We start from the raw sequence: 13,379 nt of genomic DNA, 5'->3' as shown, positions 1-13,379 counted from the left end.
ATGTATATGTATAGCTGATTCACTTTTTTATACAGCAGAAACTAACACACCATTGTAAAGCAATTATACTCCAATAAAGATGTTAAAAAAAAAAAAAACTCTGAAAGTAGAGACAATTGAGTTGGTGTGTTTATGGTGAAAGCAAGTTGGCCCTGAGGTCATAAGAAGCAGGACTAAATGGAGAAGGTCTTAGGGCCCCTACATAAGTAGGAGTATAAGCGTAATTGAATGAGATGATCATACTCAACAAGTATTTATTATCTAAACATGAAGCGAATCATTACGCACATGCATATAAGTCACTTGATTCCAGTTGTCATAAGCACTGTCTCTACCTGAAAGAAAGTTCCATGCGTTCAGAACTTTGAATGTCCAACAGTGAATGATGCCTGGCATACAGTAAGTGCTCACTACCCTGTTTGTCGACTTGATTCATGAATTACCTGAAAAGAGAAGTACGGGATGAAAAGAGAGTATAAAACAGGAGTCCTAACAAATCTAGGCGAAATCTGGAAAATAAATAGGAAACAACAGTCAAGGGGTGGGAAAGATGAAGGGGAGAATTTCTTTAGAGAGAAAAATTTACAGCAGCAAGCCCTGAGGAGGGGAACTTGGTCCTTTCTAGAGAATCAAAAATAGACCAGATGGGGGAGGAAGGGGAGGGGAAGAAAGGAGAGAGTGATTGAGGGACAATTAAGCAAAGACGAGATAATGCAAGGCTTCGGAATCTTTATGCAGGAGTTGTAACGCTACCCTGGCAGCAATAGAAAAGCACCGAAGGATTTTAAATGTTAGCATGATAGACTCAGATTCATGTTTTTAAGTGATCACAGTGGCAATATGGAGAAAAAAAATAAATTCTAGGCTTCCTTTTTAACACTGATGTTAGCATTTCTTTAAAAATCTGGACAGACATTTTCTGAATTGGACTTAGCTATAAAGAAATTTTCTGAGGGGGAGAATTTTAAGAATTCAGAATAGGTTACTGATAGAAGGCGTAACATTTGCTTCATTGGCGATGGCGGTGGGCAGAATTCTAAGCTGCCCCTCTTCCCTGGTTTCCTCCTACACTTAAGTTATATTCCAGGGCAAAAAAGTCATGGCAAATGTAATTTCTAGTCAGTTCACGCTAAGCTAGGACGATGACCCTGGTGGGCCTAAACTAATCACAGGGGCCCCTTTATTGATTGATTGATTGAGACTCAATAAATTAATATTTATTGAGTGAGTACTCTTACAGAAACTGTACTACTGCCTTTAAATCTATTTTGCTCAGTTAATTCTCACAACTCAGTAAGGTCTTTTTTTTTTTCCCAGCCAAGCTAGACCATGCTCTTTTTTTTTTTTTTTTTTTTTTTTTTTTTTTTAATTTTTATTGGAGTGTAGCTGCTTTACAACATAGGAGCCCCTGTAAAGCAGGGAGTTTTGCCCAGCAGGGAACACAAGTCAGGGAGATTTAAAGCCTGAGAAGGGTTCTATGTAAGGGCGGTTAGCCTTGGCTAAGATGGAGAGTTCCTGGAAAAAGGAACTGAGAATTAATATTTATTGAGTGAGTACTCTTACAGAAACTGTACTACTGCCTTTAAATCTATTTTGCTCAGTTAATTCTCACAACTCAGTAAGGTCTTTTTTTTTTTTCCCAGCCAAGCTAGACCATGCTCTTTTTTTTTTTTTTTTTTTTTTTTTTTTTAATTTTTATTGGAGTGTAGCTGCTTTACAACATAGGAGCCCCTGTAAAGCAGGGAGTTTTGCCCAGCAGGGAACACAAGTCAGGGAGATTTAAAGCCTGAGAAGGGTTCTATGTAAGGGCGGTTAGCCTTGGCTAAGATGGAGAGTTCCTGGAAAAAGGAACTGAGAATGGGTCTGGGAGCAGCCCTGGGCATCCCCAGCAAGGAAACGGGCCCTGGTCCTACAGCTGTCAGGAACTAAATGAGCCTGAAGGCAGGTTCTTCCCCGAAGGCTCCAGATGAGCGCTCAGTCCAGCCACCACCTGGATTTCAGCCTCGTGAGACGCCAGGCGGGGGACCGCAGGGAGCCCACATGATCTCTGACCCACAGAAACGGGAGATCACAAATAAATGTGTGATGTTTGAAGCCACCAAGTTCTGGTAATTTGTTACACACCCATAGAAAGATCTTTAAAAACTGTATTACAGTGACCCTCCAAAGAGAATTAGAATTTCATTTCTGTGTGTCTGTTTGGTTATTTTTTTGCCCTACCTTGGAAAGGAAGGCAACGAGGATTTATTTAACTATTATGGCTGTCCTTTGTCACCATCCCCTTGTCCCGCAAGAGGGATTGGCCACCACCAAATGATGAGACAAATGCGGTCCCCTTTTCATGAAAAGTAAACGCCTGGGCTGACCAATCACTCTCTCCCAGCTGCGGATGGTAGGGAGGCTTCTCTGCCTTGACACTTGCCTACTTCTTACATTTGATTACACACAGGACTCCTGAACATTCTCTGCCCTCCGGTTTCCCACCCCTGTATCAATTGTCTAATTACTTTCAAATTGTCTCTCTTTAAAATGCACAACTGGGACTTCCCTGGTGGTGCAGCGGTTGGGAATCCGCCTGCCAATGCAGGGGACACGGGTTCGAGCCCTGGTCCGGGAAGATCCCACATGTCTCAGAGCAACTAAGCCCGTGCGACACAATTACTGAGCCCGCGTGCCACAACTACTGAGCCCGCGAACCACAACTACTGAAGCCCGTGCACCTAGAGGCCATGCTCCACAACAAGAGAAGCCACTGCCATGAGAAGGCCACGCACCTCAACCAAGAGTAGCCCCCGTGCGCCGCAACTAGAAAAACCTCGTGCACAGCAACGAAGACCCAACGCAGACAAAAATAAATAAATTTATAAATTAAAAAAAATAAAATAAAATGCACAATTAATAAAAGGAAATAATCTCACAAATATTCAAGCTGTCTGAGTCCATTTTTCAATAAAGTTTTTGATAAAATTAAAATTGTACTTAAAAAATTCACTGTATTTGATTTAAAACGTCAGAAGAGACTGAAAATAGAACCAAACAAAACAGAGTTCTTAGAGTGGACCAACTGCTGTAATAATCCCCAAATCTTGGTAACTTAGCATCAGTCATGCAGCTGCTACACTTCAGCCCTGGGAGAGAAGGAAGCTGTGTGCTCTGCTCCACCCTGGTTTCCAGACACTCAGGCCCCATCTGCCTAGTGACTCCACCACCTCCCAGGGGTTCAGAGGCCTCCTCTGGATCTTCTGCAATTCATCAGGCTCTGAGAGAAAAGAGAATCATGAAGGGGAGAAAGGAAGTCCCCGTTTACTGACTTGAGCCCAGAGGTGATGCACGTCACTTCTGTCCACATTTCACTGGCAAGAAATAAGCATACAGCCCCTTCTGAATACCAAGGAGCTGGGGATTATAGCCTGGCAGCGAGCCCAGGAAGAAGTGAGCATGGAAACTTGTACGTCCTGCACTGTATCTCCCACAATAGGATGAGATAAAATCTGTGGGTGACCTGTAAATTTTTATCACGTGTTAGAGTTCACCTCCACCATGGATTTGGAAGTATGTAGTCCGGTTATTACTGCCTGACGAAGCACCCCAAAATCTACAGCATAAAACAAGCACTGTATCAAATTCATGGATTCTATGGGTCCCAAATACAGAAAAAGTACAAAGGAAAGAGCTCATTTCTGCTGCATGGTATGTGGGGTCACAGCTAGGGGCTGAAATCATTTAGAGGAATCTTCATCTACATGCCCAGCAGTTGATGTTGGGTGTTGGTGAAAACAGCTGAGGCTGTCGACCCGAGCGCCTACACGCGACCTTTCATGTGGCCCAAACTTTCCACAGTGAGGTCTCCTCAAGGTGTCAGAGTTCTTACATGGCAGCTCAAATTTGCAAATACAAGTGCCCCAGTGGACAGGCAGAAGCTATGCCTTTCATGACCTCAGTCACTTCTGCTGTCCTCTACAGGTCTAAGAATTCACAAGCACACCCAAATTCAAGGACAGGGGACATAGTCCCACATCTCAGTGGGGGGTACCGAGGTCACATTGTAGAGGGGCATGTGCAATGGGAGATATTGTGGTGTCTAAGTTGGGAAAATGCAACCTCCCATATGTATTATCTTAGAATCCCTGAAATTCAGTGTTTGAAAGGATTGTGTATCTTATAGAACAGGGACCAGCGAACTACGACCCACTGCCTATCTATGTCAACAAAGTTTTACTGAAATACAGTCATGTCTCTTCTTAGCAAAGTTTCATAGTGGCAAGACCATATAACCCACAAAGCCTGGAGTATTTACTATCTGGCCCTTTATGACAAAGTTTGCTGACTCTGTAGATAAACTATTGACTTAGTAGGTGGCCACTGGAGTTAGACCACTAGGACGCATATCTCTGTTCTGGATGTGGCCAATTCTGCAGCTTTGGGCAAGTTAGCCTGTAGGCTGCCATGTTCCCACCTATATAACTGGGGAAATAGTAAAGTCTGTCATTGAGTTGTGGGCATTAAATGAAAAAGAGCACAGTAAGCTTTCATAAATGCTAACTCTTATTATTAGAATTATTAGAATTACCTAAAATATCAGCTAGATCAACTGTCCACCAGAGTTATATGCTTGTCTACAAAATGTCTTCGACTGTGGATTTCAACACACCTAGCCATACACGAAGCCCATTTCATCTTTAACCAAGCTGCCTATTACAAATTTCCTCCTTCCACTGGGTTGCAATCTGTCTCTTCATAGCTCTGTCCTATTAATCCTAGTCCTAGCTCCTTGGGGTTCTACGAACACCACTACCAAATGTTAGGTTCTTCAGATATTCGAAAAGCACTTCTCTGAATTTTATCTTATCAAGACTGCGAATCTCCATTCTTCCAATTGTTTTTTTCTAAGACACAGTTTGCATCCCTTCCCGATGTTGGTAATTCTCTTTACAAGGGAATATAAAGCATTTTCTCAGAAATTAGCATACGACTTCAGGTAGATAGATCAAGACCTTTAATCCCTAAACTCTCCATATTTTGCTGGTGATGTGTTTTGTGCTACTCAGTCTTTTTCTACCTTCTCCTGCTCTGGAAGAGTTGATTTTTGCAGGTCTGGGCACAGGTCCTTATATTTACCCTTTTTATGTTTAATCTTATATAGCTCCAGCCTCTCGGGATCTTTCCAGATGTCTGTACTGTAGTTTAGAATGTTCTCTGCCCCTCCCAGCTTTACATGATCTATGCATAGTTGTGATGACTTGATCTAAAGCCAAGTTGAAATTGATACCATGAGTAGTCCTGAACTCTCAGGAGTTAGAGCAACTGAGTATTGTTTTCATAATCCGTTTGCCATCCCCTTGGGATTCCATTCATCACTGTTTGTTCACCAGTCTTACTTAGGGTGCCATTCCTCTTAGTGAAAGAAGATGGAAGCAAATGTAAGTTAAGACATAAACATTTCTCTTTCTCTCTTCCAATATTTCACTTTAAAAGAAGCTGTGTATCTGCATCAGTCAGGGTTCTCCAGAGAAACAGAACCAACAGGGTACATATATGGAGAGAGATTTATTTAAGGGAATTGGCTCATGGGATTGAGGAGGCTTGGTAAATCTAAAATCTGCAAGGTAGACCAGCCGGCTGAAGACGTAGGGAAGAGCTGCCTTTCAAGTTCAACGGCACGCAGTCTGCTGGCAGAATTCCTTGTTGCTTGAGGCAGGTCAGTCTTTGTCCTCCAAGGGCCTTTAACTGATTGGATAAGTCCACCCACATCATGGAGAGAAACTGCTTTACTCAAAATCCACCAATTTAAATGTTAATCTCATCCAAAAAACACCCTCATGGAAACATCCAGAGTAATGTTTGACCAGCTATCTGGACGCTCTGGTGCAGCCTTTGACACATAAAACTAACCATTACAGTATCTAACTCTTTTTTTAAATCATTTTCTTGCAATGAAAATAGCTAAAAATCTAGCATATATGAAGCCTGCATTTATGTTTCGATAATTAGTCCGTTTACAGTAAGCAGCCTGTTGTATAAAACCAGGATTAATGGTTTGAGTGGGCAGTCATGGTAAAATATAATCAATTAATTTTTGTTACTACATATAAGTACAGCATCTTAACAGATACCCTGAGTTTAACATCTCTTGAGTCCACATCACTAACCAATTATTTTCTGTACCTAAGAAAAGATTGGGAGTGGGGAGAAATTAGAATGCAACTCTGATTCATAAGGTGAGCTCTACTGAAAGTTTCAGTATCTAGATAAATTATGGATATACCTATGTGGCTTAATTCATTCACCTATTTTAGAAATTCCATTTCTATACTTTAAATTTTTTAACTGACACAAATTCCAATGTTATTTCTTCTCATGATTTCACAAGATTGTCAAAACAAATATCTATATAAATAAGATGTCTAAGCATTAAATGCCAGTTTATTACAATAGTTGTGTTTAAATTCTACTAGAATAAAAAATATGTCAGCATGTTATCTATGGAAATTAGATTTACTGAACTAATCTTTTGGTTCTATACTCCTATGAATCTAGGTTTTTTTAAAATGTAGTTTGTTTGTTTTTTCCTTGGTTAGCCATTGATAATAAACAGAAATTATTGATTTAGAGACTTTAAGAGATTTTAAGATTTTGTATGAATCTTACTAATAATTTGGGTTTTTTGGTATGAAAGGTACTGTTCTCTTTTATTATACTTTTAATTTCTCCTCTTTAGGTTTGGATGTGTGGAGGAGAAATGTTTGACGTTCCATGTTCTAGAGTTGGTCATATCTACAGGAAGTACGTCCCTTATAAAGTTCCATCTGGGACCAGTCTGGCAAGAGTGAGTAACCAGGGATCAGAATAAGTGGGGTTTGATATGGTTTTCCGTGTGCAAAATGTGAAGCCTCACATGTGGTTTAATCTAAGGCACCGTCTGATCAACATACAAATCCACAGCTTGGCCATTCCATTTGGCAGGCTTTTAATGTAGAGGTTCCTGTGTTTCTCAGAGTTTTATTTCCATTCCTTAAGGAAGTATTAGTTATGATGCTAAGTCTTGTTATTAATTGTATCGAAGCACTTGCACATCCATTGTATTTATATATTATTATATTTGCATATTATATTTAGTCTTCATCTATACTTTCGGAGCTTAATATTCTTATCTTTATTTTGTAGATGAGAAAACTGAGGCTTAGCAAGGTGGCTCTTTCATGTACATGAGTGACAAATAGCAAAGTTGGAGTTTAATCCCAGGTCTTCAGAATGGACCCCTCACAGAAGTGTAACACGATAAGTCAGATGGAGAACAGGGTAAACAGGATGGGGAGAGGTGTCTCCCAAACTCTGCCTTCCTCTCATTGGTAACCAGGGCCAGCTCTGCCTAAAATTTTACCCCATCCTCAAAATTCCAAAACTGGTCAAGTCCAAGATTTTATTTTTTTAGATATTGTTTTGAGTAAAACCTTTATCTTAGACAAGATGCAAGGATGCTTTTCTCTTCTGCCTTTTAGAATGTTTGGGAGAACGTGGTCATGATACCTTCTGGAAACAATCCTGACAATTCCCGTTTCCCGCGTCCGTTTTTTCATCACTCGGTCAATTTCAGGCACCACAATCTGTACCTGCTACCGCTCAGACCCCAGGTCTAGAAAAAGGGTGTTTCACCACCACCCTCTGCACCATGTTCCCCTAAGAATCTAATCCCAAATGATTCATGTCTGTTCTTTTACTAATAAGGCTGCAATATATAATCAAGTCTTTTATATAAAGTTCAGCAAGCTCACACAACAAGCTTTTAAAAAAATATAAACTAGTTCATCAGGATTCACGACAGTATCAATCCCACAAAGGCAGAGTTTTTCTCGGAATTATTTGCTACTATTCTCCCGGCTCCTAGAACAAGGGTCGGTGTCACTCACCAAGACGTGTTGAAAGAATTAATGAGTCAGGAAAAACTAAAACAAGAAAATGCCACAGGTCTAAGGTCTTACTAAAACGTAAACATTTTAAAGAAGTAGAATAAACTTCTCATTGATAGTGAGTCCTTTTTGGGGAAGGAGGATTCTGCCTTATTCCCTTTCGGAGATCATTTGTCAATGATGTGTCCGTTTTCTTAGGCACACCATAATCTCTCTTACAGCAGTTTGAGTTAATCGTAATGAAGTTACATTACATACACCTTGAAGGGAGGTAGTCACATTATTCCTCCCTCCTCAAACGATTAATGAGACATTAATAACACACTCCATTAAGTTGTTAGAGAAACATATTATTTGAAGAAAAGAAACCAATCACAAAATCACAAAGTGATTAAAGAGCTGCATTGGGGGTAAGGAAATATGATTTAATTTAGGCATAAGACTTAATACATCTGAATCTGAAAACGCATGAACTCCCAAAAAGGGAAATGACTGAACAGTTTTGAGCACATACCATAAATCAGCTGTGTGGATATCATAAGTAGTAGCAGTTTAAAATATCCCAAAGAGAATGATGTTCCGTCGTTTGTCCATTTCACTCACTCATACGCTCCAAGCTCGTTTCCCAAACTGAATCTTTTATTTGCAAGATGGGTGGTGTGTGTGCTTGGTTTGCAGCCAAAAGTAGAGTCTAGAAGCTGGGGGGTGGGAGGGAGTTGTGCGGACCTTCAAAAAATAACTCTGTTCATATACTTCGAAGAAAGAAATTAAGTCCTTCTTCAAAGACTGTCAACTATAGGGAAACGGGCTGGCACATAAAATTTCCAGCAAAGAGTGAGGATTTATTCAAATGGAAAAAAGTCCATAATTCTGAATTTTAATCTTTTCCGCTTAAATTTTACTTGAGGGCTCCTTTTTATTTTTTTTCTAAACTGCTAGAGCAATCAGAAAGTCATAAATATTGAGGCTCAGCTGTCACTTAAATAAAATGAAAAACAATTCTGATATTTTGCAGGAGAATCTCAACTACCTGCTACATCCTGCATTATCACTGAATCATCAAAAATGAGGAGACTTTACAGATGCTCAAATGCAGGGCCAGGCCACACAATAGGGAGTTCATCCTTCCGGCCTTGCAGGAAACGGAGAGAAAGATGGAGAAAACTCCACAGGCTTATTTTCTTATCACAAAGCTCATTTAATTCTTCAGAAATGTGCACCCTTCTTTTATGTACCTATGTAAATAGAGGACTCCAGCTGAGTGTCACAACACACACACCACACACACACGTGTGAAGAGGCTGCAGTCCTCTAAATTGCAAACCAGCATGTATCATAGAAATAAGTTCAAATAATTAGCTAGTCAGTGCCTTCTATTTACCTAGCGTTACAGTCTGGCTGGAAGAGACAAGATATCCACACACGAAACCATTAGAGGACAATCCAAGACAGCAAATATGGATAGCTGTTCAAATGTGTTGTAAAGATGTGTGTGGCAGAGGGAAGAGGAGGGGATGGGGTACACTAGCTGCTGAACTGAAAGCGGACCTTCAAGGATACTTCAGTTAGATGTACATGGTTCACAGAATCGTGGTTCCCAAACTCAGGACCGGTGGACCAGTTCCTGGCCCACTTTTCACCCAGCCTCAGTGAACTGAGAAAAATGAGAATCACAGAGCTAAATCTATTCCATTTAATAACATCTTTTTATGCAGCAATTTTAGGCTTTTTTTTTCCTCTTATGACAGAATAAGAGATGATAGATTTTTATTAATGCCCTTATTTGGCAAGATTAAAGATTAGCCTCCCTATGTCAATTCCCACAAAATGCAAAGTCCTGGGGCATTGTGCCCTACCATTCAGCTTCATCAGGGAATCAGAGTGTCCACGTGTCATGAGTAAAACCAAATGTTTTACCATGTTAGCTCGGGGTCCAATGTCAGTACACCGGGCACAGCTGCGATACCTTCTCACCAGGAGCAAACGGCCAGTCCCTGAGGGAAGGGCTGCCCTCCCCTAGTGCTGCAGGGGGACAAGAAAGTCCCCAGGGCTGAGGGGACAGACATCCCCTCCTTGGGATGACACTGACTGTCCTTTACACAGAGGCGTGAACAGCCAAAAGGCAGAGCGGGGAGACCCTCCGAGGAGACCCTTCACCGCGACAGGCTGTGTCGTGAGCCACGCGCTCTGCAGAAGCCATTTCGGGCACCTCAGACTTCCCTGTGAATGCCAGTGTGTTTGGGGCAACCACGCCATCGGGCCTGAGACCGGTGACATAACAGAGGCACAGAATAGCCACCCCACGGCTAAACACACCAGCTGATGCGGCACGATGTGGTCCCCTCGGAACACGTGGCCGGGGCGTGTCCCCAGGAGGGCCCTTGCAGAGCAGGGCAGCCCTGCAGACTGTGGGTGGCGTCCCGGAGGCTTGCTCGGCTGCACAGGAGACAAAGCAGGACCCGACCCTCACCCTGAGTCTGTAAGGGATGCCCAAACTGGGGGATTGTATCCTTCTGTGCTGTGCCATTGATGTAAGATCGATGACTGTTCTTTTTCAAATTTCATCTTGCGTGTCGTGGCAACCACTGTCCACATTTCAGGATAAGAGCTATAAAGCCAAAGTCAACTCCCCATAATAATGGATTGTGCAGGATGGCCTATAGCACTTGACAGCGTAACTCACGTTAAAGGGGATGGAGAGGAAACGTCCCGCAGCAGAGCTGCGACTGTGTCCAAGGCTCGCAGCACGCGGGAGTGGCTGGGAGTCCTGGGGGAGCCCCAGCAGGGGCAGAGGGCCAGCTAGGAATGAGGAGCACAGAGGGTGACGAAGGATGGCGTTTGGGCTGCCGCAGTTAAACCGGGCCGGTGCGCTGGAGCCAGAACGCGGACCAAGGTGTACACCTTTCCCTTACCGACTGCAGGGAAGCGCTCGGGGGTTTTAAACAGGAAGTGCCGGGGTAAAAATAGAAGGGGTGGGGCTTCCCTGGTGGCGCAGTGGTTGAGAGTCCGCCTGCCGATGCAGGGGACACGGGTTCGTGTCCCGGTCCGGGAAGATCCCACATGCTGTGGAGCGGCTGGGCCCGTGAGCCGTGGCCGCTGAGCCTGCGCGTCCAGAGCCTGTGCTCCGCAGCGGGAGAGGCCACAGCAGTGAGAGGCCCGCGTACCGCAAAAAAAAAAGAAAAAAAATAGAAGGGGTAAAATGGAAAGATCAACTAACAGGTAAATATTAAAGGAGAGAAAGACTAAAGAAAGTAACATTTTGAATGCAAGAAGCATCTGTAAAGAAAACTTCCTGGGAGATTTTCATTGATTTGCCACCCTGTGCAAGAATAGAGAGGTCAGACGTGACTGCAAAGTTTTCATCGCCACATCTGAGACAGAAAGGTACAGATACAGGGACGAGAGGAAGGGACGGATGCTGAGGCTGGATTTAGATAAGCTGGGTCATAAGCGACCGTTGCACACAGGTTCGGGGAGAGCCAGACCTGCGAGACGTGCATGGACTTCCCGTCCAGAATTCTGAGAGCCCACAAAAACCAGATTTTCTTTAGTCATCAATTTTCATTTTTGAAAAAAAAAAAAAAAAAAATCCCATGCCAGGCACTGTGCTAGGCCCTGGAAGTATAAATGCTGAACAAGTTAAGCACAGATCTTAACTTCTCCTAACTAACAGCGCCAGCTGTGACAGTAAATCCACGCGGTCCCACAATCTGTGTATGACAATCAAAACGTCATGAGGGTGAGAAGAGTTAAGTAAAAACCATCAGACGCACTATGGAATGAGATCTGTATCTTACCTAGTTTACTTATAAACTTTTGTATGGAGATTATAACGGTATGGTCGACATTATGATTTAACAGAAGAGAAAGCAGGTCTCCTGAGTAACATACAGCATAATTTCATATACATAGTGATATATGTTCTATATCAACAAATGATATTTAATGATCCTATAGGCTACACTGTGATCCACATGCACATTACAGATATTCTGACTTTATATATTTACTGAGGGTTTCTTAGCAGAATACGGTGACCTCTGAAGATTTCCTACGGTTATTGTGTTTCGTGGGCACAAAGGTGCAATCTGAGGTCTGAGGGACAAGAGTTGCTTTGCCTCTGTCAGCTGTGAAATGACTTCCTAATGTATTTCCCAAGATGCCTTTCTCCCAGTGTCACATCCCTGGGGACATCCAGCCCTGCTGACCCCACAGATCATCTCAGACCCTCGGAGTTGGTGGGGGTGGAAGAAGGAATGGAGGAGGAGAAGGAGGAGGGGGAGGGGGGAGGGCTTTCCGGTCGAAGCCTGACCACCCCAAGTCCATCAGTGAGTAATTCTCACTGTGCACCATGGTGTCGGCTACCCTGCCTGGAGTAGCTGCAACAGAAAATAATATCTGACGTATGCAGATATGTCCCTTGTTTATCTCAGAAAAATATATCAGTTGAGGGAAAGCATGAACAAAACCAAAAGGACTAGTTTGATGTCAGAAAATGAAATCGCCAAGAAGGCAATCAAGTATGGTGATGAATGGGAAATCGACTCTCCCACAGAGTGACCTTTCCCCCCTCATGACTGGAAATCAGTTGATTCTCATGAAGCTGCCCAGCAAATAGAGCTGGGGCACCGCGACCTTGGCCGCCAACAGCAGCCAGCACTTCGTCCAGCTTCTCTGAAAGCTGCAGGATTCAGATGCTTCGTTTGAAACTGCCCTTGAGTTTGCGGATACGGTGGCCTATCATGGGCTTTCCCCCAAAGAGCAGAAAATAATGAATTCTTCCCAAAAGACAGCTTTCATGAATGGCTAGGACTTCTGTGCAGATGCAATTCCTCTGAAAACAATAACTATCTCAAATTCTTCCTTACAGAGTAACCAAAAGGGCAATAAGTCTGTCCAGTACTCGTGGCAAGAACTAAAGATGATTCACCTACTGCTATCATGTGTCTCTCTCCCCTCCCGGCCATATTTTAAAATATAATATCCCTTATTTAGATGGAACTTTTTACATTTATTTTTTATTGAGGTAAAATTGATTTATAACATTATATAAGTTTCGTGTGTCCAGCATTATATTTCTAGTTTTGTATTCATACAGTGCTCACCACCAAAAACTTAGTTTCCATCGGTCACCATGCAGTTGGTCCCCTTTACTCATTTTGCCCCCATTTCCCTTCTGTAACCACTACTCTGTTCTCTGAGTCTACGTGTTTGTTTTTCTTTGGTTTGGCTTGTTCATTTATTTTGTTTTTTGTATGTCTGTTTTGTACATTCCACATATGAGTAAAATCACACAGTGTTTGTCTATCTTTGTCTGTCTTGTTTCACTTAGCATAGTAACTTTAAGGTCCATCCATGTGACAAAGGGCAAAATTTCATCTTTTTATGGCTAAGTAATATTCCATTGTGTATATATACCATACCTTTTTTTTTTTTTTTTTTTTTTTTGTGGTACGCGGGCCTCCCTCTGCT

At 42.4% G+C, this 13,379-nt stretch overlaps 1 protein-coding gene across 1 annotated transcript in view; it reads left to right on the top strand.

Annotated features, from left to right (window-relative positions):
• Positions 1-13,379, top strand: part of GALNTL6 (polypeptide N-acetylgalactosaminyltransferase like 6) — a 1,282,336-nt gene that overhangs the window by 1,193,551 nt on the left and 75,406 nt on the right. Inside the window, exon 8 of the mRNA XM_024130813.1 lies at positions 6,719-6,826. Coding sequence (XP_023986581.1) covers positions 6,719-6,826 — 108 coding nt within the window. The remainder of the gene's footprint in view (positions 1-6,718; positions 6,827-13,379) is intronic.

This window comes from Physeter macrocephalus, chromosome 9 (genome assembly GCF_002837175.3).
Source record: "Physeter macrocephalus isolate SW-GA chromosome 9, ASM283717v5, whole genome shotgun sequence".
NCBI lineage: Eukaryota > Metazoa > Chordata > Mammalia > Artiodactyla > Physeteridae > Physeter > Physeter macrocephalus.
Note: the sequence above shows the minus strand (reverse complement) of the source record. Positions and strands in the feature narration are given on the sequence as shown.